At 37.3% G+C, this 25,339-nt stretch overlaps 1 protein-coding gene across 3 annotated transcripts in view; it reads left to right on the top strand.

Annotated features, from left to right (window-relative positions):
• The window catches only part of RAD54B (RAD54 homolog B), a 91,226-nt gene that overhangs the window by 40,175 nt on the left and 25,712 nt on the right, over window positions 1-25,339 (top strand). For all 3 annotated transcript variants that reach the window (XM_040493996.1, XM_040493998.1, XM_040493995.1), the window contains 7 exons: window positions 3,471-3,752; window positions 7,255-7,417; window positions 12,337-12,562; window positions 13,312-13,519; window positions 16,094-16,233; window positions 19,221-19,511; window positions 23,726-23,901. In XM_040493996.1, coding sequence (XP_040349930.1) covers window positions 3,471-3,752; window positions 7,255-7,417; window positions 12,337-12,562; window positions 13,312-13,519; window positions 16,094-16,233; window positions 19,221-19,511; window positions 23,726-23,901 — 1,486 coding nt within the window. The remainder of the gene's footprint in view (window positions 1-3,470; window positions 3,753-7,254; window positions 7,418-12,336; window positions 12,563-13,311; window positions 13,520-16,093; window positions 16,234-19,220; window positions 19,512-23,725; window positions 23,902-25,339) is intronic.

Raw genomic sequence — 25,339 nt, 5'->3', positions numbered from 1 at the left:
TTTTTTTTTTTTTTTTTTCCTTCCCCTCCCCCATGGGTTCCTGTTAAGTTTCTCAGGATCCACATAAGAGTGAAACCATATGGTATCTGTCTTTCTCTGTATTGCTTATTTCACTTAGCATCACACTCTCCAGTTCCATCCACGTTGCTACAAAAGGCCATATTTCATTTTTTCTCATTGCCACGTAGTATTCCACTGTGTATATAAACCACAGTTTCTTTATCCATTCATCAGTTGATGGATATTTAGGCTCTTTCCATAATTTGGCTATTGTTGAGAGTGCTGCTATGAACATTGGGGTACAAGTGCCCCTATGCATCAGTACTCCTGTGTCCCTTGGATAAATTCCTAGCAGTGCTATTGCTGGGTCATAGGGTAGGTCTATTTTTAATTTTCTGAGGAACCTCCACACCGCTTTCCAGAGCGGCTGCACCAATTTGCATTCCCACCAACAGTGCAAGAGGGTTCCCGTTTCTCCACATCCTCTCCAGCATCTATAGTCTCCTGCTTTGTTCATTTTGGCCACTCTGACTGGCGTGAGGTGATACCTGAGTGTGGTTTTGATTTGTATTTCCCTAAGGTGTTTTTTTAAAAATACCAGTGCCAGGTCCTGACCTGGCAGGATTTATTTGGCCTGGATGGTGATTTATTTGGCCTGGATGGTGGAGAGAGGCACTGGCATAAATATATTTTAGGTTTCTAGGTTCGACCGGGGCTCGAACTCATGAACCGTGAGATCATGACCTGAGCCGAAGTTGGATGCTTAACGGACCGAGCCACCTAGGCACTCTGGTTTCTGGTGATATCTAATATCTAACCACTGCTTTAAGCAATAAAGAGGATTTTATTGGCTTTCCAAATGAAAACATCCAAACATAAGGCTTTATTGCTTAATTATAACAATAAGTGTATCAACTTGGAGTTAATTTTGTAAGTTATTGGCTCTAATGGAAGCAGTTTTTCTTTTAAATGAATTGAATGTACAGCATTTAAATATTGTTAATGTAGGGGGGTTCCTGGCTGGCTCAGTCGGTTAGGTGTCCAATGTCAGCTCAGGTCATGATCTCAGTTTGTGAGTTCGAACCCCGCGTTGGGCTCTGTGCTGACAGCTCGGAGCCTGGAGCCTGTTTTAGATTCTGTGTCTCCCTCTCTCTCTGCCCTTCCCCTGCTCATACTCTGTCTCTCTCTCTCTCTCTCTCTCAAAAATAAATAAACATTAAAAAAAATATATATATATATATTGTTAATGTAGGGATAGAGCCTCAAGAAAAAAACCAAAGACTGGAGTGCTGCAGTTGCTAATAGCTCATGGTAATTTGGTTAAGTTCATCTGACCATCATTACGTGATACCCAGAAAAAAAAGAGTTGTGGGAAACAAAGCTCAAGACTTTTAAGAAAGTCTTCTGGAGATTCAGAGATGTTTGAGAGAGTCATCTCTGTGGATCAAAGTGAAAGGAGAGATTCTGGAGTTAGACTTCTAAAGATGCCTCAAAATTAAGTTTATTCTCGTCTCCCATTTACATGTAACTCAGATGAATAGTAATTGGATTCTATATGAAGATGAAAATCTTTATTGATGTGGAGTGGTCAATACTGCAGTTGAATTGAGATAGTTTGGGGAATGGAGGGATGGGTCTTTTGCATTTAGGAACACCAGCTAAGTAATTTCTTCCTATATCAGAGCATTAAAATTAAAAATTGTTCTATCATAAATAATTTAAGAAGATATATTGGCTACTGTTTGGCCCAGACTGTAAGGTTTAGCCCAGTTTTAATAGGGTGAATTGTAGCACTTTATAGCTAATTTAAAAGGGTCCTATCATGTTTTCTAAAATGTGACAATCTTTTATTTCATTTTTAGAGACTTAAAAACATTTATGGTATGCAATTCTTGCCTCTTTTAATGGCCCAGTAACTGTACATTTAATGTAGGCAAGCACAGGAATCTAAGATTCCACCACTCTATGTATCTGGTTAATGAGCTCATTTTGAGCAGACTGTGACTGACTTACTCATATTTATATTTCATTAGCACCTTGCATATGGCAACACTTAATAAATGTTGAATTAATACTTCAGAGAAGCTTGATATTATAAAATACCCCACTTTTTAATTCAAGAGCTAGAACTTAGACTATCAATGACCTTTTGCCACAAATGCATTTTTACTTTGCTATCTCATGTGGAACAGTAAAGTACTGATTGTGGCAGCAGTTGCTTTTATTGCTAGTTTTCCACATTTCCACTTGTTTCTAAGTGGAAATAGAGATGCCATGGTATTTCTCTAGTTTATTCACAAGAAGGGAAGGTCCCATATAGCCTACAAAACTCTTCTTGGCTTGATTTTCAACAGACAACAGATGGCAAAACTGTGAGTACAGTGAGTTACGTTTTCTTTTTTTTTTAAGATTTTATTTTATTTTTTAAGAATGTTTATTTTTGAGAGAGCAGGAGTGGGGGAGGGGCAGAGAGAGAGGGGGACAGAGGATCCAAAGCAGGTACTGCACTGACAGCAGTGAGCCCAATGCTGGACTTGAACTCACGAACTGTGAGATCATGACCTGAGCCGAAGACAGAAGCTTAACTGACTGAGCCACACAGGTGCCCCTAAGATTTTATTTTTTTAAGTAATCTCTACACTCATTGGGGGGCTCAAGCTTACAACCCTGAGATCAAGAGTCTCATGCTCTACTGGCTGAGCTAGCTAGGGCACCCTTGGCTATATTTTCTTTAGATTTTTTTTTTTTTCCAACATTTATTTATTTTTGGGACAGAGAGAGACAGAGCATGAACGGGGGAGGGGCAGAGAGAGAGGGAGACACAGAATCGGAAACAGGCTCCAGGCTCTGAGCCATCAGCCCAGAGCCCGACGCGGGGCTCGAACTCACGGACCGCGAGATCGTGACCTGGCTGAAGTCGGACGCTTAACCAACTGCGCCACCCAGGCGCCCCTGGATTTTTTTTTTTAACGTTTTTTTTATTTTTGAGAGAGAGAGAGAGAGAGACAGAAATACAGAGTGTGGGCGGGGAAGGGACAGAGAGAAATGGAGACAGAGAATCCAAAGTAGGCTCCAGGCTCTGAGCTGTCAGCACAGAGCCTGATGCGAGGCTCAAACTCACTAACTGTGAGATCATGACCTGAGCCGAAGTCGGACACTTAACCAACGGAGTCACCCAGGTACCCCAGCCATATTTTCAATAATTAAAAAAGGCCTTGCTTTCTCTAAAGCTTGGCTAATTTTTATAGCTTTATTATTTATTCCTTCTGATTTTTTTAGTGTTTTGTGTTTTTTTTAACCAAAATGATAAAGTATGTTTTCATTCTGCTCCTTGGTTATACAAGGCTGTTTGCATTCAAAGTACAGTTTTCATTCTGTACAGTTATGGGAAGGTGACTATGGTATCACTAATTATGTCATCTTAAGAGGGTCAGTAAATTAAATTCACACACTCCCTTCTCAATTTAAAGGCCTTGCATATAAATTCAAAGAGCTTGAAAAGATTGAAGAGGGCCACAGAGTGATGATTGGTGGAAAAGAAGTAGAAGTCATGGGTATAATCTCTCCAGATGATTTCAACAGTGGCAGATGTTTTCAACTTGGAGGAGGAAGCCTTGCTATCTCAAGTTCTTCTCAGGCTGCCAAGAAGTGTTTCTCTAACCCCTTCAAAAGTGTTTGTAAACCAAGTTCAAAGGAAAATAGACCAAACGGTTTCCAAGATTGTAAACCACGTCATGACCCACATGCACAAAGTAAGATGTAAAAAATAATTTGAATATTCTGTTTTAAAACTGTCAAAAGATATTGGCATGTGAATTTAAAGTTTTAAGTTTTGTTTAAAGTTTTCAGGTGAAAGTATATATTATTCTTCAGGTGTACAACTGACATAAGGAATAATGTTGAAGCTATATAACAATATAGTTTGGGAATCATTTTATAAATAAATGCCTAATTCTAAGAATACAGTAGTGGAGAATACTTGTGTTGAAGGAAAAATATACAAATTGGAGATGTATACACACATCATACATGTATATGATTTTGAATAATATCTGATATTTCAGCAAGAAGAAATATTAGTCAATTCATGAGTCAGGATTATGTTTATACTTCTCTTTTGACAACTGTATGTTTTGATCACATCCATTAATGTATTAAAATATTGAATGATGAGATGTCATGTAAATAACTTAAATTTTACTTATAATCATTAAATTTAATGATTTAATTTTAATATTAATGAGTCTAATTTAAAAATAATATTAAGAATAAAACCTCACCTGTTTTTTGATTGTTTACTTAACAGGGATTTCTTCAGTGCCTTTTTTTGCAGTGTAAACTGTCATCAGAGATCTTCTCATTTGTTGAGAAGACAGACAAATAAATTTAGATTGTAAAGCAATAGTAGATGTCAAATTTGGGGTATCAAGTAGGTTGCTTTCATAGTAGTGGTAAAATGAAAAGTACATAAAGCAACATAATTTTTTGCAAGTATTATAGAGATAGAATTTTTGAAATAAAGGGACTGTTGAGATCAGTTTCTTCCCTTTGCATTTGAAGACAGTAAGGCCCAGAAAGATGAACCGACTTGCCTAAATTCAAAGAACTATTGCCATATTTGGGATAAAACCCCAAATTAAAAATTCCTAGCTCTATATGAGCTTACCTGAGACTTAATTGAAAGAAAGTGGAAGCTTCTGCTTCTGTTTTTTCTTTTATCCAAATATTTTATCTGTCCCACCAGCTCTTTCAATAGGCTTCCTTCTCTTTTATTCTTTCTCTCTGCCTTCCTATTACATAATAGAGGGATGTGGGGAACCAAAAAGAATAATGTGCTTATTTAAAGATCTGAGTTAGAGTCCCATTTTCCCACTGAACTAACTGGTTCTTTGTCCTCTTGGGGCAGTCACTTGTCTCACAAATGGCTGTGTCTCCTCAAGTCTACATTGTGGGTTCTAATTACTACCATAAAGACGTAGAGTGTCTGCTATATACCATGTACAATAAATATTTGTTGACTGAATGAAAAATTTTATTGTGATAACATATATATATGTACATGTATGTATGTATGTGTGTGTGTGTATAATATAATAAAAGCCCTTTGTGTTAATGATTCTCATTTATTTATCTTGCCAAGGGTAGAACTAGGTTGTAGACTTAAAATGAAAGCATGAAAGATTTTGTTAGCATTAAGTGGTGCCTCATTATTGTGAAGGTAGAGAGAGGCATCTTAAAATTTGAGCTGGTGTCCTGTTATTGTGGTGGTTTAGGTTTTATCTTTCCTGAAGATGGATGCTTTGTTAGTTGACTTAGATCCTATGGTCCTTCTTGCTTGAGTGTATTATCCTCTCCTCTTATCTTTTCTTTTTTCCCCTTTGTATTATCCTCACCTTTTCTCTTTTTTTCCCCTTTGTGCTTTTCACAAGAGAAAAAATGGGGCCATTTCTTGATTAGAAATCCACAAGGAGTATACTCTTGCTCTGCTACTGGAATATAGAGGAAAGCCAAGAGCTAAGTTTTCCATTTTCACATCCTAATCCTCTGCCTGCCAGGAATTGACCTCAGAAATGGGAGTTCCTTTTAGTTGCTCAGAAATCTAGGAAGATCCACAGAAAACTTTCCTCTGGGTAATCACTAATGGTAGACATGACCAGACTCTCATTCCTGTGACTGCATATTTCTGCATTGCTGGGTATTGTTTTAATCTACTAGAACCTATTTTCTTTATCTCCCTTTCTTTCTGTTCTCTTTTTTCTTTTTGTTTATTTAAAAAATCTATTTCATTTTTTTTTTAATGTTTATTTATTTTTGAGACAGAGAGAGTTGGAGCATGAACAGGGGAGGGCCAGAGAGAGAGGGAGACACAGAACCCGAGGCAGGCTCCAAGCTCTGAGCTGTCAGCACAGAGCCTGATGCGGGGCTTGAACTCACGGATGGTGAGATCATGACCTGAGCCGAAGCTGGACGCCCAACCGACTGAGCCATCCAGGCGCCCCAAAATCTATTTCATTTTTTAACCATGATGCAGACATATAAATATATCCCCAAAATAATTTTGATGAATTTATTACCTGACTAGATTAATTGAGACCTGCTTTCTAGTTATATTTGAGTTTGTATTTTTTGGTGATATTTTAATAAATCTTGAACTGTATTAGCATATATCTAAAGAATTACATTATTATTCAATGGTTGCTTCTATTTGCTGCTTTGCAAAGATAAATGAATTTGACATTCATGAACGTAGTAATTAACTTGAAGCAAATAATGATGGTGAAGTCAATGGAAAATTTGTCATCCTTTCTCAGTTCTTCTGGTTAATAGAAGAAGTAATAGTCATTGTTAGTGTGTACAGAAGTGAAAATAATGGGAGCCTTTATGTTAAATTTGGGGTGCCTTTCCAAAATAAGAAGCTGTGATCATTCGCAAGTGCAACTGGGCAAAATTCCAACCTGTGCTTTTAGTTGGAAATCGTTCTCTTTGCTCTGAATACTGAGCTATTAAATGTGTGGCTTACTGAATACTCTGTTAAACAGTAGTGAATTTTAGTGTTTTTTTTTTTTTTTTTAAGTTTATTTAGTTTGTGGGGTCCCTGGGTGGCTAAGTTGGTTAGACATCTGACTTTGGCTCAAGTCATGATCTCATGGTTTGTGGGTTCGAGCCCCACGCTGGGCTCTGTTCTGACAGCTTGGAACCTGGATCCTGCTTTGGATTTTGTGTCTCCCCCTGTCTCTGCCCCTTCCATGCTCATGCTCTGCTCTCTGTCTCTCTTTGAGAGAGTGAGAAAGAGAGAGAGAGAGAGTATATATGAATGAGTGCAAGCAGGGGAGAGGCAGAGAAAGAGAGAGCGAGAATCCCAAGTATGCTCTGAACTGTTAGCATAGAGCCCAATGGCCAGGCTGGAGTTCATAAACCATGAGATCATGACCTGAGCTGAGATTAAGAGTTAGGCACATAACCTGCTGAGCCACCCAGGTGCCCCAATTTCAGTGGTTTTGAAGTACTTTGGGGCATATGAAGTTTGGAAAGCCCTTTGAAATTCTCTGCCTGAAATCTTACATTGATAAGGCATGAGGTTTTATTTTTTAATTTTCCACTCTTGCTTAGTATCACTGTTACTAAACTTCAACTTTTTTGCCACAAAGGATGGCAAACAGTTCTAAGTTATGAGTAATTAAAGCAAGATAATATAGTTGCTGACAAAGTGAAATTGCAATACATTAATAGGTAAACTATCATCTTTTTCTTAAGATTCTCTTGTAATGTCGCGACCAGACAATAATCACCAGTGGATGTTCAATAAGAACTGTTCTCCTATTGTGGATGTAGTGATAGATCCTTACCTTGTATATCATCTTCGACCACATCAAAAAGAAGGGATCCTATTCCTATATGAATGTGTAATGGGAATGAGGTAGGAAAATAATTTGTTTATTCCGACTTTTGATTTAACCTGTAACATAATGGTTTTCTAGAAAAAGTCTGATAAAAAGAGTCTCAGTATATCATGAATTATGCTTAATGTGTGCATTTATTCCAAAAGTGGTTCTTGATGGAATCCCATGTGCCAGATATCTTGCTAGGAGCTGGGCATACAGGAGTCAGGACCATGGGTCCTATCCTTAAGTAGTTTTTAAGGTATTTGAAGAAATAGGTGAATATAGTCAACCTTAATGTGGTACAATAAGAGCTCACTAGTATGAGAAAGGCTTATGAGGGCAAAATTGAAGTAGCTGTTAATTCTGCTTATGAGACTTTTGAAAAAAGATTTTCTTCTTATCTCACTTCTACTTAAAAAAAAAAGGAGTCTTCCCCACTCCCTTTTAAATATTTATTTATTTATTTATTTTGAGAGAGGGAGTGTAAGCAGGGAAGGGGCAGAGAGAGAGAGGGAGAGAGAAAATCCCAAGCAGGCTTGGTGCTGTCAGTGCACAGCCCTATGCAGATTCAGGGCTTGATTTCATGAACTGTAAGATCATGACCTGAGCAGACATCAAAGATTGTATTCTAAAAAAAAAAAAAGAAGAACTGGATTTTTAGTCATCTGAGTCACCCAGGTACCATCCCCAAAAAAGGAATCTCCCTCATTCCCTTTTAAATGGAGTTTTCTGGTAAAGAACTGTAGCATCCTTTCTTTCTTTCTTTTTTTTTTTTTTAACGTTTATTTATTTTTGAGACAGAGAGAGACAGAGCATGAACGGGGGAGGGGCAGAGAGAGGGAGGCACAGAATCGGAAGCAGGCTCCAGGCTCCAGGCTCCGAGCCATCAGCCCAGAGCCCGACGCGGGGCTCGAACTCGCGGACCGCGAGATCGTGACCTGAGCTGAAGTCGGACACTTAACCGACTGAGCCACCCAGGCGCCCCTGTAGCATCCTTTCTTAAAGATATTTTAGAGGACACATGCACACAAAAGCTTGATAAAGGAAGTAAAAAAGAATCAAAGGAACCTGCTAACATCTTGTTATATTTCTTTCTATATATATTTCCTTTTTGTTTTGCTTTTAATGCATAGGCCCTTGATTTTTAAATTGATCATTTAATAGGGAGTTGGGAATGTAAATTCCCTCACACTCTTTTTTTTTAAGTTTTTAAATTTTTATTAAAAAAAATTTTTTTTAATGTTTATTTATTTTTGAGAGAGAGAGAGACAAAGCATGAGCAGAGGAGGGGCAGACACAGAATCGGAAGCAGGCTCCAGGCTCTGAGCTGTCAGCACGGGGCCTGATGGGGGGCTCGAACTCACAAACTGTGAGGTCATGACCTGAGCCGAAGTCGGACACTCAACTGACTGAGCCACCCAGGTGCCCCAATTCCCTCACACTCTTAAGAACCCTTTGCATGATGACAGGAATGCTATATCCCAGAAACTTTCTAGACTCCTGTTCTTTCTCAAATCTGCTCTTTTCTTTGGAGACCATATCTCATTTGGCCTGGAAAGCAACTTTAATTTCATCTCTCTCACTTTCTCAATTTAATCAAACCTCAAATTTTAATTTTGAACTCCTAAATATCCTTTGATTCCAAATCTTTTCTGGCACCACACTGCAGCAGTGCTAGTAACTGACATTATACGATTATGTTTTGTTTGGATTTTTGCAGTGGCATCTAGCTGTGTAGCTGTTTCTGATGCTCCTCAAATTCACCCTTATTGCCACCAGCTTGATTTTTCTGAAAAACCGTTCTGAAAATGGCATTCCCTTGCTTAACATGCTTCAGACTCTCAGAACTTACAGGAGTGTTACCTGATCTGTAACATGCACTCTGCTCATGATTTGTGGGATTATTTTAGGTGGACACAGACAAGCCTTGTTTTTTAATTCTGATAGTAGTATATTTAGTTAATGAATTATTAGAAAAAACAGCATTTAAAATTTTTGGTTTCGTTAATCATGCCTGGACTTTTCAAATAAATCTAAGTACAAAAGGGAGTTGACTTAAGGAAAAATAAATAATAACATATAGTATCACATATATGGCAAAAATTGTGATGGTAGTCACGAAAGATTGATGTTTGGGAGACATTGACCTGCAAGATACAGTCTGAGTTTTCAAGGCTATGTATGCTCATCTTTAGTCTCTGGCTATCTTGCCAGGTTCATAGCCTTTGTATTTCCTTGTTTGGAATTCAGTTCAAGCTCCCACTGTGTTGAACTACTTGATTCATATAGTGAAATCTTATTTACCTTTGTTTGACAAGGTCCATCTTCCCAGTGAAGCCTTCCTGTTCTCTTCCCTCCACTGTGGAAGGATGGATCACTATTTTATCTCTGCCACTCTGTATCTCAGCTGGCATTTGGTTTTGCATTGGCAAGTTGTTGATCTAAAATGGTAATAATGGGAGTGCCTGGCTGGCTGGCTCAGTCGGTAAAGCATGCAACTTGATGTCGGGGTTGTGAGTTTGAGCTCCATATTGGGTGTAGAGATTATTTTAAAAAAAATAAAGATTTTTAATTACAATTAAAATTTTTAAAAATCTTTAATTAAAAAAAAATATTTATTTATTTTTGAGACAGAGACAGAGTGTGAGTGCGGGAGAGGGCAGAGAGAGAGGGAGACACAGAATGGAAAGCAGGCTCCAGGCTCTGAGCTGCCAGCACAGAGCCCGACATGGGACTCGAACCCTCGAACCGTGAGATCATGATCTGAGCCAAAGTCGGACGCTTAACTGACCTAGCCACCCAGGCACCCCCAAAACAAATCTTAAAAAAATAAAATGATAATGACTGTAATTCATGTTTGTGACTTTTTTCTGTACTTTGAAATGGAAAACATATAGTTAAATTTTGGTTATTATTTTTACTAATAAGAAATAGAATGAATTAAACTGTAATCAAACTGGGGGCCTCTGGGTGGCCCAGTTGGTTAATATCTGACTCTTGATTTTGGCTCAGGTCATGATCTCATGGTTTGTGAGATTGAGCACTCTCTCCCTCTCTCTTTGCTCCTTCCCTGTTCACGTGCATGTGCGTCTACACACTCTTTCCCTCTCTCTCAAAATAAATAAAACAATTTAAACTATAATAAAACTCCACTTTTTAAACATTTTAAATTCCAGTTAGCATACAGTGTAATATTAGTTTCAGGTGTACAATTTAGTGATTCAACAATTACATACAACGCTCATTGCTCATCACAAGTATACTCTTTAATCCCCATCACCTATTTCACCCATCCCCGCCTTCCTTCCCTCTGTTGACCATCAGTTTATTCTCTGGAGTTAAATCTGTTTCTTGGTTTGTCCCTCTCTCTCTTTTTTCCCCTCTTCTCGTTTGTTTTGTTTCTTAAATTCCACATATGAGTTAAATCAATATCACTCATCATCAGGGAAATACAAATCAAAACTACAATGAGATATTACCTCATACATGTCAGAATGGCTAAAATCAACAACACAAAATAGATGTCGGTGAGGATACAGAGGAAGGAGAACCCTCTTTTTCTAAAAAGTTTTTTAATGTTTATTTTTGAGAGAGAGAGAGGGAGAGGAACAGTGCGAAAGGGGAAGAGGCAGAGAGAGGGAGACACAGAATCTAAAGTAGGCTCCAGGCTCCAAGCTGTCAGCACAGAGCCTGATGTTAGGCTTGAACCCACAAAGCATGAGATCATGACCTGAGCTGAAGTCAGATGTTTAACCAACTGAGCCACCCAGGCACCCCAGATAGGAGAACCCTCTTACACTGTTGGTGGGAATGCAAACTCGTGCAGGCACTCTGGCAAACAGTATGGAGATTCCTCAAAAAGCTAAAAATCGATCTACCCTATGATCTAGCAATTGCATTACTAGCTATTTACCCAAAGAATACAAAAATACTAATTCAAAGGGATATATGCACCCCAATGCTTATAGCAGCATTATCTACAATAGCCAAATTATGGAAAGAGTCCATTGACTGTGAATGGATAAAGAAGATGTATGTGTGTGTATGTGTGTGTGTGTGTGTGTGTGTGTGTATATATATATATATATATATACACACACACACACACATACAATGGAATATTAGCCATAAAAAAATGAAATCTTGCCATTTGCAATGACATGGTTGGAACTAGAGTGTTATGCTAAGTGAAATAAGTCAGAGACAAAACCATACTTACTTTGGTACTATCCTTAATTCTTTTGATTTTATAACATGTATATACATATATATGTATATATGTATATGTATATACATGAAGAGCTTTAAAAGCTATGAAGTGATATAAACATGCCACTTTATATTCTTTATTATATTTAATTTTAATTTGTATTAACTGAGTAGGTCTGTAGGATAAGTCTATTACTAAGTTACATGTATTAGATCAATATTTAGTGTTTTTTCTTATAGTGCAGGGAGCTATATGATTGAGGAGTTCATTTACTGCTTGAAAATCATAAATACAGCTCAATTGATCTTTCTGGCTAAGATTATAATATATTTTAAACTGTTTTGATAACTGATGCTGAAACTAATAAAAATTGCTCAACTGTTAGTGATAAGAAGCACAGTTATAGTTATTCAAATGTGTATATAAAATTGGGATTCATTTCTAGTTTCTCTAAATATATATGATAATATCACATGATTTAGATTCAACTGTCGAATTTCAGATTTGTTTTAGTAATTTAGTTGATAGTAAATATGTCATGAAAAAAATTACAAATTATCAAAGATGCAAAAGATATGTTGTAAATCAGATGCATGAAATCCTAGAAAAAGGATTTAGAAGGGGGTAGAGTTTGTCCTAATTACAAAACTATCAGTTTCTGATTTTTTGACTAATAAGTGACAGTATTAGGGGCATAAAATATTTAACTATTGTGACTAAAAGAAGTATAATTATTTCTAACAGAGTGAATGGCAGATGTGGAGCTATTCTTGCTGATGAAATGGGTTTAGGGAAAACATTGCAATGTATTTCACTCATCTGGACTCTACAGTGTCAGGGACCCTATGGAGGCAAGCCAGTAATAAAGAAGACACTTATTGTCACACCTGGGAGCTTGGTGAATAATTGGAGGAAAGAATTTCAAAAATGGCTAGGAAGTGAAAGGATCAAGATATTTCCTGTTGATCAGGTAAGAGATTTTCAACACAGTTTAGCCTTGGTCATTTTCTAAATCTCTGTGCTTTTTTTTTTTTCTTCTTTTGTTTTAAAAATTTCTAAAAATATTTATTTATTTTTGAGAGAGAGAGAGAGACAGTGTGAGTGGGCGAGGGGCAGAGAGAGAGGGAGACACAGAATCTGAAGCAGGCTCCAGGCTCTGAGCTGTCAGCACAGAGCCTGATGCAGGGCTCAAACTCACGGACCATGAGATTATGACCTGAGCCAAAGTCAGACGCTTAACTCACTGAACCACCCAGGCACCCCCTTAATTTTTTTTTTTAAACGTTTATTTACCTTTGGGAGAAAGAGACAGTGTGAGCTGGTGAGGAGCACAAAGAGGGAACACAGAATCCCAAGCAGGCTCTAGGCTCTGAGCTGTCAGCACAGATCCTAACCTGGGGCTTGAACCCACTAACTGTGAGATCATGACCTGAGCTTAAGTCGGATGCTTAACCAGCTGAGCCACCCAGGTGCCCCATTATATCTCTGTGCTTTTCAAATCAGCACTGAAGTTTTCACTGTCTATATGGTAGTTTTTCAAGTGTATTGTAACTCTGCAACTCCTTTGCAGAAAAATGGAATCTTGGCTTACAATTTGGTTTTGAGTGCACATATTCTAATTAATGTCTGTTAGGAATATGCTGCTTGAATTTGATTTTACAGTTTTAGCCCATGATTTGTTAAATACTGTCTTTTTTTTTTTTTTTTTTTTTTTTTTAGGACCACAAAGTAGAAGAATTCATCAAATCTCCATTTTATTCTGTTCTTATCATCAGTTATGAAATGTTACTTCGTTCCTTGGATCAAATTAAGAATGTTAAGTTTGATCTTCTAATCTGTGATGAAGGGCATCGTTTGAAGAATAGTGCCATTAAGACAACTACAGCCCTCATTAGCCTTTCTTGTGAGAAAAGAATAATTCTAACTGGTCAGTATTTACTTTGGGGAAGACTTGATGGAATTTTTGCCTACTTATCATAAAGGATTTGTAATATGCTTGGCATCCAAAGAATTGGTGGTGCTGGATGGAATTCATACTAATAAACCTATGGTAATTAAGTCTTGGTAGGATTCTGAATTTTCAAATCCCTATGTAATTTTCCGCCACTTAGATTTTGGAGTTTTTGAAGAATAAACAATGCTATCATGATAAAGAATGTAGGAGATAGGTCTGCATTGTCTCTTCATGGTTCCTAAGTCTGCTATTTATAGCTGTGCAACTTTGGGCAAGTTATTTAACTTCTCTGTGCCTCAGTTTCCTTATCTGTGAAATAAGGAATAATAATACCATCTACTTTGTAGAGTTATTGTAAAGGTCAAAGGAGTTAATTCATGTAAAGTTATTTAAAGACTACCTGACACATGGTAAATGCCTAATGCCTAACTATCCATTGTTTATATATGTATATGCTGCATGCATAATTTATTGCTGGCCAAACTTGCTGGCCCAGACTGTCTGGAAAGGGGGGTGGCCCATATGTAAATACAGGAATCTTTTTCTACTCATTCCTTTTTAGCCTAGACTAGAATCAGGCCTGAATAGCTCAATGTAGCTTTCCTCCCACACCTTACTTTGGCCTTGTGTGGCCCTTCCAATTTCTGGAGAATTATCCTTGTTTGAATGAGAGCCTCCACTCTCCTCTGCATCTTGGTCAATGATTGACTCATAGAGGTAAGTGAAAAATGCCAGAGCCCTTGCCTTAGGGTAATTTCAGGACCGGCTTTATAGCACAATTTATGCTCTAAGGATTGCTATAATTTATCTCAAGCTAGGAGGCCATCCTTGCTTAGTTTCTTCCCCTCCTATTCTCTGATTCTATTATTCTCTTTCTCCTCAGAGCACTCCCTCCATACATGTTGTACAGCCAAATCCCTGTCTTGGGCTCTGCTCCTCGAGAACCCAGTGAAAAGACAAATCCTTTCCTGCAGCTATCATTGGCAAATGGGATCTGACTATCATGAATGGCTTGGATTAGTTAGCCAGGGTTGGATGTCTGGAAGTCAACCACAAGGATCCTTATACCTTTGTTTCCCTTCTTACTTACTTGCTTTTCTCATTCTGCCTATCTTAAAAAAAAATTGTTTTTGATTAAGTAAGCTCTGCCCCCAACATGGGGCTCAAACTCATGACCCCGAGATCAAGAGTTAAATGCTCTACTGACTGAGCCAGCCAGGTGCCCTTGATTCTGCCTTTTTTAGTTATTGTCATGGATATTTATTTAAAGGCTTAACAAAATGCATACCAACATAAATATCATATTCTATTATGTATCTCAAAGTTTAGAACTAGGTAGATGTGTTATATAATTAATAAGCGTTGATCCTTCGGGTTGACCCGTTTAATTTTGAGGGGTATGATCATTAAATTCCCTGGCATTGTAAAATTCATGTTATCTATGTTAATGAATAAGTGCATTTTTATATGCCTCTTACATATATTTTTGGACAACCTTTTCTAGTCTTGTTATTTGAATGTCATCCGAAATTATACTGTAGGACTTTGCTGATTTACATGGGGGTTTTTTTTGTTTGTTTTTTGAGAGAGAGAGTGAGAGAGAGATCGCGCACGCGAGCATGGGTGGGGAAGGGGCCGAGAGAGGGAGACACAATCTGAAAGCAGTCTCCAGGCTCTGAGCTGTCAGTGCAGAGCCCGATGCAAGTCTCGAACTCATGAACCATGAGATCATGATCTGAGCTGAAGTCGGATGCCTAACCGACTGAGCTACACCCAGGCACCCCTACATGTTTTTTTGATATAATTATTGAAACATGCTAATGTTTCTTTGAAAATTAGTTAGCCAAAAGTTTTTGAGTATGTAATTTATGCAGGGTATATTTGTGTTAACCTTTAAGATTAGTGAAGATCTCAATTTGATCTGAAAACTTTGAAAGGTAATAATTATAGGTGTCATTCACTGAGTATTTACTAAATGTCAGGCACTGTGCTACAACGTGCATACAGTGTCTCTACTTTTTGTTGTAATACCACTGGGAAATTGTTAACTTCCCAGTTTTATAAGTGAAAAAATGCTGAATTTAACTTAAAGAGCTCAAGAATCTTGTCCAGAGTCACACTGTTATAATATTAAGAATCACTAACAGTTTTGGAACATTTATTGTGCTTTAGGCACTGTTCTTAGTATATGGATTAACTAATTTGATCCTGACAATCCTAGGAGCTGCTATAATTATCCCCATTTTCTAGAAGTAAACTGAGGTATGTAACTTGCTTAGGGTCCCTCAGAGAGTAAATGATGCAGATGGGATTTGATCCCAGGCGAGTCAGACTGCAGAGCCTGGACACAGCCACTATGCTGAAGTTAAATCCAGAGTTAAAAATTTATATGGTTCTTAATATTTTTTGTTCACTTGGAGTTGGCTGCTCTTTCTCGTCTCTAAAGCCTTTAGTTTAGGTTTGTTAGGGAAGAGAGTACAAATTTCTACAAATAACCTGTGACTGTAAAACACAAACTTGACCTTTCATCACTTTTGTTTCTCTTAGGTACTCCAGTTCAGAATGATCTTCAAGAATTTTTTGCATTAATTGATTTTGTAAATCCAGGAATATTAGGCTCTTTGTCATCTTATAGAAAAATATATGAAGAACCCATCATTTTATCGAGACAACCTTCTGCTTCTGAGGTATAATTTACGTTAATAAATAGGTTTAAAAAAAAAAAGACTATGTTCAGGAAAGTCATCCACAACTTGGGCAATATATTAATTCAGGAAAAATTAAATTAGTGAATTCTTTATTTTTCCATAATCCTTCAACTCTTCCTGCATTCTTTATTTTAGAGAATAATATCACATTAAAAAAATCATAAATAGGCACTTCACAAAGAATTGTAATTGACAGTAAACATATAAAAATATTCATTTTTACTGATATTGACAAAAGTAAACTAAAGTAACCATAAAAAACTTCAAAAAAAATGTTTTATTTATGGAGGTGCCTGGGTGGCTCAGTTGGTTAAGTGACCAACTTTGGCTCAGGTCGTGATCTGTCAGTTTGTGGATTTGTGCCCCACCTTGGGCTCTGTGCCAACAGCTCAGAGCCTGGAGCCTGCTTTGGATTCTGTGCTTCCCTCACCCTCTGCTCCTCTCCCACTCATGCTCTGTCTCTCTGTCTCAAAAATAAAGAAAACATTAAAAATTTTTTTTAAAATGTTTTATTTACTTATCTTTTAAATGTTTATTTTTGAGAGAGAGAGAGAGTGCACATGCACACACAAGTGGGGGAGGGGCAAAGAGAGGTGGGGTTGGGGGATCCGAAACAGGTTCCATGCTGACAGCAGAGAGCCTCATGTGGGGCTTCAACTCTGATCCAACTCGGATCATGACCTGAGCTGAAAGTCATACACTTAATTGACTCAACTACCCAGGCGCCCCAGGAGGTTTTATTTATTTTTGAGAGTGCAAAAGTGGGGGAAGGGCAGAGAGAGGGATCTAAAGCAGGCTTTGCGCCAACAGCAGTGAGCCCGATGTGAGGCTTGAACTCATGAACTCATGAGATCATGACCTGAGCCGAAGTTGGATGCTCAACTGACTGAGCCGCCCAGGTGCCTCACTCTTCTATTGGTGTTTTAGTTGGTTCGATTTACATAGTAATAGCAAGTATAGATGAGAGTACTGTTGTCTATTGGTTGGGATGTAAATTGGTATACAATTGGAGAATAGTTTGGTATTATGTATCAAAAGCTTTAAAATTGTGCATATTTTGTGGTGCGGCAATACCACTTTTAGGAATTTATTATAAAGAAATAATCATACATGTGCTTAAAGATTTAGCTGTAAGGGTAGAAAATTCTGAAACTAAAGGAAACAAACTAATTGGAAACAGACATTTCTAAAGGTAGGAAAATGGTTAAAGCAGAGTCTGCATGTTGTTTACACAATGTATTTCATTGAATCTAAAATAATACCAATTGTAAGGTGCATCGTTATTTTATGAACCACTAAGGAAAACATGCTAATAAATATAGTTTAAGAAGTCATTGATGGTGGCTCAGTCGGTTAAGTTCCGATTTTGGCTCAGGTCATGATCTCACAGTTTGAGCCCTGCATCGGGCTCTCTGCTGTCAGCACAGAGCCCACTTAGGATCCTCTGTCTCCATCTCTCTCTGCCCCTTCCCCACTCTCTCTCTTCCTTTCTCTCAAAAGAAGTATTAAAAACAAATTTAAAAAAGCATCCTATATGAGAGAAGTTAAAGTATAAAAAAATACATCTCAGAATTAATAAAATGATAATTAGTAAATATTTATTGAACATTTCCCATGAACCAGGAATGATACACAATAATAGCTTATGAATATATTTATTAGCATGGAAAATGTTAATCATATATTATTTAAAAATAAAATCACATTCATTTATTTACCCAACACCTACATGTTAAACATCTAAAGTGGGCCAAATGTAAAGTGTTAAATACTAGGGAATACAGTGAAAAGCCAAACTGAATGGCGCCTTGTTCCCATGAAGCTTCAACTATAAAGATCCTGTTTTTGTTACAAATAAAAGTAAAATGTTAAATACATTTATATGTTAATATAAAGGAAAAAGACTTGGAAGATACACATAAAAGTGTTGACAGTAGTGGTTGTTTCTGATTGATTAAACTTGGTTTCAGTTTTAGTTTTGCATAACTATTTTCTGACTTTTCTTCAGTGAACCTATTTCTTTTGTAATAAAAATTGAAAATAGTTTTAAAATGTGAGGGGAATTTTTTATGATTTATATAGAAATGAATATATACATATGGGATATTATTTTAAGCTTCACTGTGAAGTTATGTATGCTCAAAAAAGAATTTAAGCTTATATTTCAATCATACTGTGTTTTGACTTAAAAAAGTACGGTGGTAAAAACTTTGACACAAACAAAAAGAAGCAAACAAATTGGAAGCAAACATTTCTAATGAACAATGTTGTAATGATTTTGAAAGAATTAGCTGTGCTTTGTGCCAGTAATTTCTTGTAGGTTTAATTTTAGGGTCAATAACTTGTCAAAATATTTGCTTCCAAGAATTTGCTGAGTTAGTTCTTTGTTGATGATTTTAAGACTATGTACCATGACAGTCTTCACATAAAAGCTTACTTTTAGAATAATTTAATTTATAGATTGTTGATTGCTGATGGCTCTCAACAGTGCTAATAGCCAAACAAAGATTAGGAGACTGGCTTAATTTAGTTAAATGGTTATGCTGAACATTTAAAGAGATGATGGGTCACTGGGTGGCTCAGTTGGTTAAGCCTGACTTGGGCTCAGGTCATGATCTTTTTTGGGTTCAAGCCCTGCATCGGGCTCTGTGCTGACAGCTCAGAGCCTGGAGTCTGCTTCCCATTCCGTGTCTCCCTCTCTCTCTCTCTCTCTGCCCCTCCCCTGCTTGTGCTCTGTCTCTCTCTTTCAAAAATAAATAAATAAACATTTAAAATTAAAAAAAAAATGAACAAAGAGAATATGATTGGTTTTTCTATCCCAAACTCAAACTGAATTTATTCTGTTAGAAAAAAAATCTGAAGGGATGTAATTAGTAAATGGTTTATTGATATAAAATGTTTAATGTTCCTGTTAATTGCAATAATTCTTTGTTTACAATACTTTTAAGTCTGCGATTTTTCCATAGGAAGAAAAGGAGTTAGGAGAGAAAAGAGCAGCTGAACTTACTTGCCTCACTGGACTCTTTATCCTTAGAAGAACCCAAGAAGTCATAAATAAGTATCTTCCACCTAAAATAGAGAATGTAGTCTTTTGCCGACCAGGAGCACTACAGATTGAGCTTTATCGAAAGCTGTTGAATTCTCAGGCTGTCAGATTCTGCCTTCAAGGGTTGTTAGGAAATAGTCCTCATCTAATATGTATAGGAGCTCTTAAAAAGCTGTGCAATCACCCCTGCCTTTTGTTCAACTCTATAAAGGTAAGTAGTATCTGAGACTGTGTCAGAGATGTGAGCTAAGGGTTCTGTGTCATGTGAGTCTAAGAGGGCAAATTGGGCCAACCCCAGGGGTTGCATTTGTGGGTTTTCGAGAAGCTCTGTAGCCTCTCCTATATGTTTCATCTGTACAGCTTATCTAGCTTCTATTTGTTGAGAACATGTCTGTACATATAGGACTGAACAAGGGGGTGAAATGGATGTGAGGCACTGCCTTCTAGAGTTTGCCCCATGCCCTTTGGTATCTTGTCTAACTAATACTTTGCTGTGGTCCTCCTTCCTATTTTATATATATGTAGCCAATCAGTTTTGTTTGGTGCAAACAAATAGAAAATTTATCATTGAAAATAATTTAATTTTTTCCCATTATAAAAGTAATATATGATACATATTGTATGAAATTTATAAAACTCAGAAAACCAGAAGAAAATTAAAGTCATATGATTAGACTGTGAATTGGTGTAACTGAAAGATAGTTGGCAATGTGTACCAAAGCTTTAAAACTGTATGTATTTTGTGGCCTAGCAACACTTTTAGGAATTTATTATAAAGAAATAAAGCTCTCTAGCCAGAAAAAAAACTCCATATTTCGATATTAATAATCTTAGCCAAAACTTATTAAGCATATAAATGTACCCAACACTAAATGTTGTTCTAGCATTATTTTGTTTATTGTTTACAAAATTGTGGAATAAGTATTGTTATTACCGTCCCCACTTTTTTTTTTTTTGTGAGGAAACAGAGACTCAAAGATACGTATATATAATCTAGTTCTAGAGAAACTTAATTTTAATGATGTTATGCTTATTATTTTAAAATCTACTTTTTTTCCACTAAATAAATTGAGAGCATTTTCCCAATTAGATACCTTCTCCAAGTATGATTTTTAATGATTATATAGCTGAACTAACCATTTGGATATTTAATAAACATAAGGCAGTTTAGAGTATAGTGAGAGTTTTCTGTTTTGGAGTTAGAACTGGGTATCAGTTCCTATTCTACCGCTTACCAGTTCTTTAAGGGCAAATTTTTATTAAAAATTAAAAATTTTTTTTTTTTTTATTTTTCATGAGCTGGGGAGGGGAAGAGAGGGAGACAGAGAATCTGAAGCAGGCTTTGTGCTGTCAGTGCAAAGCTGGATGTGGGCCTCGAAGCCATGAACTGTGAGATCATGACCTGAGCCGAAGTCAGATGCTTAACTGACTGAGCCACCCAGGTGCCCCTTTAAGGGCAAATTTAACCATGGTCAAATTCCATCTGCGGGCCTTTATTTTTCTTATTTCCAAAGAAGAGACAATAATAACTTCCTATGAACATACTATTTCATCAAGTTCCTGTGGCAACTTGATGAAATAGCATGGAAACAACCTAGCAGAATGTCTGACCATAGAAATTACACAATAACTATGAAAACTCTATTATCCCCAGCTCATTCTTTTTTTTTTTTTTTTTAATTTTTTTTTCAACGTTTTTTATTTTATTTTTTGGGACAGAGAGAGACAGAGCATGAACGGGGGAGGGGCAGAGAGAGAGGGAGACACAGAATCGGAAGCAGGCTCCAGGCTCCGAGCCATCAGCCCAGAGCCTGATGCGGGGCTCGAACTCACGGACCGCGAGATCGTGACCTGGCTGAAGTCGGACGCTTAACTGACTGCGCCACCTAGGCGCCCCCCCAGCTCATTCTTAACACTGTTTTAGAACAGTTTTTATTCTTTTATTTTTTTCTTTAAACAGTAAAATCATAATTTACAAACAAAATGAAAGAAAACCCATGGATGCTGCATCATGCTTGAGGTCATTAGTTATATACTTGGAAAATGGAGTGTTCTACCAGAATTCTTCAAGTTTATCCTTCAATGAGTTATATTTACATAGTTTATTATAGGAGAAGTCAGCTTTCTGTAACTCTGCAGTAAGCAGGATTATAACAATTTATTAATCAACTTTTTAAGAAACAGATTTTATATACAGTGATAAAAATTAAACCCTTTGGGCATGATGCCCAGCAAAAATAGAAGCCAAAAATTCTTCCTTAAAAGGTAGACTTTATCATAGCCCAGAATGCACCAGTTAACTAGTAATAGGCACAGGATACCACAAGCTTCAAAGAGGGTGCATAATTTACAATCTGAGTCTTGTTTGGTAAAGCCTTTCCTCTAACATCATAGCAAATGAGGATCAATAGAAAGTGGCTGAAATGAGCCTTCCACATGTATAAACAACCTTTAAGCAGAGTTTTTTTAATAAAGGTATTCCTGTTGAAACTAGGTTTTTTTCCCAAGTTCAGTCAAGGTGATGGGTTTCTTTTCAGGAAATGTGAATGGAATATAACCGAAAGAAGTGTAACTGATAACCAAAGGCTACAGAGAGTCAGAAGAGTGAATGCCATGATTGGCTGATATGAGAAGTCTAACTGGTAAACTCCCCTGTGAAGGAGGTGATTTATCAGGCTGTCACAGAATGAAGATATCTATTAGTTGATTCTTAATTAGGGGTATTATGCATTATAATCTGGAAAGCTTTTAAAACTCCATTTGTCCAGACCTCAACACCTATGGACTGATTCAGAAACTCTGAGAGTAGAACCCAAGTATGAGGATTTGGAAAAAGTGACTCCCCAAGTGATTCTGATTACATGTTCCTGGCTAAGAACTTGTGCCATAAGATCACCATTTCCCTCGTATTTTTATTTAATATTCACCAGACAACTTTATGCTAATGATTTGGCTTCCCTTGTGGTTTCATGTGACAGAATGTGTAGGCCACTTGGTTTAAATAGGCAAGTCTCCTTTGAAGGTCAATAAATTTATATTCTGACTTTGTTTCTTAATTTGATTAGTATGGCTCATTTGCCTAGAGCTTAAACTTACTCAGTTTCTGAACGTGAAAAGCTGTGGACTAGATCCTGGGTCTGTGGTCTTTTGATGACCTCTCCAAGGTATAGGCATCTTAGCAGACCTAAGCTGAAGCAGCCAGCAACCATCTCTTTCCCCTTGTATATTCCAGTGATATTAGTATCTTAGGTTTCCAGGTATTTTTAATCAAGCAACTTTACCCAACTATTATTATATTTTGGAAATAAGCCAAATGTACTTTGTGCCTAGCATCTTACACTACAGGATTCACTGCCTTTAAGTGTTTCTGGAATTATTAAAGAGGGAACACAACACCCATGAAAACATAGGGAAATATAATAAAGTATATAGTTGACTTCTCAATTAACTAAGGTCAAAGCTGAACTGTATTTTGTAACCATAAAGGTTAAGACTCAGTGCCCCCTTTGCCACCCAAAAAAGAGCTATAAATAACCAAATGGAATTTACATTGGGTCCTTAAGTATCTATAGGATTGGGATAATTGGACAGAAAAATGAGGAAGCATTCCAGGCAGGTGGAGTAGACTGAACAAAGTTTTAAAAACAGTGATAAATCTGGTAAATGTGGAACAAAGTGAGGAGACCAGCCAGTCTCAGAAATTTAACCTAAAAAGTGCTGTAGTTATTAATAAGTATATTTTTAGTTAAGTATTCACATGTCATCTAGGCACTTTTGGAAAAAGAATTTCAAAGGTGCTGATAATCACTTTGGAATAAAAGTATTCTAAAAACCATTGGTAATGTAAACAAAAATATAAGTAAGAATAAATTTCTGTTAACTTATGGCAGAATTATTCCTTCTTGTGGAAGAAATAGCTACGAGAAATTGCTCATAAGAGTGAGTAAACTCTTATGCTTGATTCTGAGTATAACCTGAGAGGTGCTGTGTGAAGCCCACAAATCAGGAAAGAGAAGTAATAGCATAGGGAAGGAAAGAAGAGAAGAAAGGATGTATCAGTGATGAGAGATCTTAGGGTTTTGGAGAGAACAGTTGTATCACTGTAACTGTAGTTTCCTCTCTTATTTCTCTGCTGTCCCTCCTCCCCTTCCCAAGGAACATGTGGGCAGTGATGCTGCCCTTGTAGGGTGAAGATTGCTTGCACTAGGAGACTGCATCGAATGGCTCTGTAATGAACTCAGTAGGATGTATGTTACCTTTTTCAAAAATGATCACATCGTAACCTGTGAAGATTTATGTAATAGTTAACTTGGTCTTTTCAGGTGGCTATTAATCTTCACTTTCCCCCCCCATAATTTTAGCATTTCTTTCCCTCCCAGTTAACAAAATAAACATGAGCCAGTTAACAATCATCCTTTTGAATAGGGAAAAGAATGTAGCTCAACGTGGGATGAAAATGAAGAAAGGAGTCTATATGAAGGCTTGGTAAATGTGTTCCCTGCTGATTACAACCCTCTCATGTTTACCGAGGAAGAGTCAGGAAAACTCCAAGTGCTGTTGAAGCTCTTAGCCGTTATCCGTGAACTTCGTCCCACTGAAAAGTAAGAGATCAATTTAATAAACTTGCTTGTAAGTGCTCGTGGAATTTTGGTTTAGACTATAGCCTTACTTCCTCTTCTCCCTCCTTCTTTGGGATCATGGTCTTTATTTAAGAAAAACTGTATCTAAAGGTAGATACATATGTTTACAAAAACCTGGAGACATCTTTTGATATCTAACACCTACTAATTTATTCCTCTATCTCTTTCAGAATCCTTTCTTCTCTGTCGCTCAAATGTTGATACTTTAATTTTTAAGTTTATTTATTTATTTTGATGGAGACAGAGGGAGTACGAGTGGGGGAGAGGCAGAGAAAGAGGGAGAATCTCAAGCAAGCTCCACCCTGTCAGCTCAGAGCCCTTGTGCGGCTCGAAATCACAAAATTGAGACAATGACCTGAGCTAAAATCACGAGTTGGACACACAACCAACTGAGCCACTCAGACACCCCAAATGTCAATACTTCTTGGGGTTTCTCCGTAGCCTTCTTCTTACTCTAAACAGCCTTTCTTGGTTTCCTCTACTCTCCATTGTTGGCAACTCTCACTCATACAGTCTTGATTCCAAGTTTCTATCTTTGGTCCATCTCTGCCTTCTCATTCCCACATCCTTATTTCTTACTGTTTAATGGGCATCTAAATCTCTCTTGATGTCATGTAAGGCTTTAAGGTACAGATATCCCCAACAGCTTTATCCTTTAACTTGATCCTTTTTCATCATTCCTTGGCTTGATGAATGGCACCATGATTCATGCAGAAAATCTAGTCATTCTAGACTCACTTTTCTTCTAAACTCACCCAACATTGTCAGTAACTAAATTCTAGATTGTTATCTCTTAATCTTGGAATATACCTCCTTTCTGGTACCAAGATTTTTGTTTTGACTTTTGTAATTAATGATTTGGGTTATGATGGTCTCTCTCTCTTTTTTTTTTTTTAATTTTTTTTTTTTAACATTTATTTATTTTTGAGACAGGGAGAGACAGAGCATGAACAGGGGAGGGTCAGAGAGAGGGAGACACAGAATATGAAGCAGGCTCCAGGCTCTGAGTTGTCAGCACAGAGCCCGACGCAGGGCTAGAACTCACGGACCGCAAGATCATGACCTGAGCCGAAGTCGACCACCTAACCGACTGAGCCACCCAGGTGCCCCAATGATGGTCTCTTATAAACTACTTCCCTCTTTCAACCTCATCACATATCAACATTGCCCTAAATTATATTTCTAAACTACAAATGCGAACATATCACTGTCTTCCGTAAAAGTCCTTCAAAGACTCCTAATTGTCTTCCAGGAATTTCTAAACTCTATGTAGCACATTGGGTAAGGCTCTTCATGACTGGCTAATGCCTCCTTTTCCAGCCTCATTTGCCACCACTTCTTCACACTTAACATGTGGTTCAGTCATACCAAACATCTACCAGACCTGCCATTTGCTCTG

This window comes from Herpailurus yagouaroundi, unplaced genomic scaffold, assembly GCF_014898765.1.
Source record: "Herpailurus yagouaroundi ecotype Mexico unplaced genomic scaffold, PumYag 186, whole genome shotgun sequence".
In the NCBI taxonomy this organism is placed as follows: domain Eukaryota; kingdom Metazoa; phylum Chordata; class Mammalia; order Carnivora; family Felidae; genus Herpailurus; species Herpailurus yagouaroundi.
Note: the sequence above shows the minus strand (reverse complement) of the source record. Positions and strands in the feature narration are given on the sequence as shown.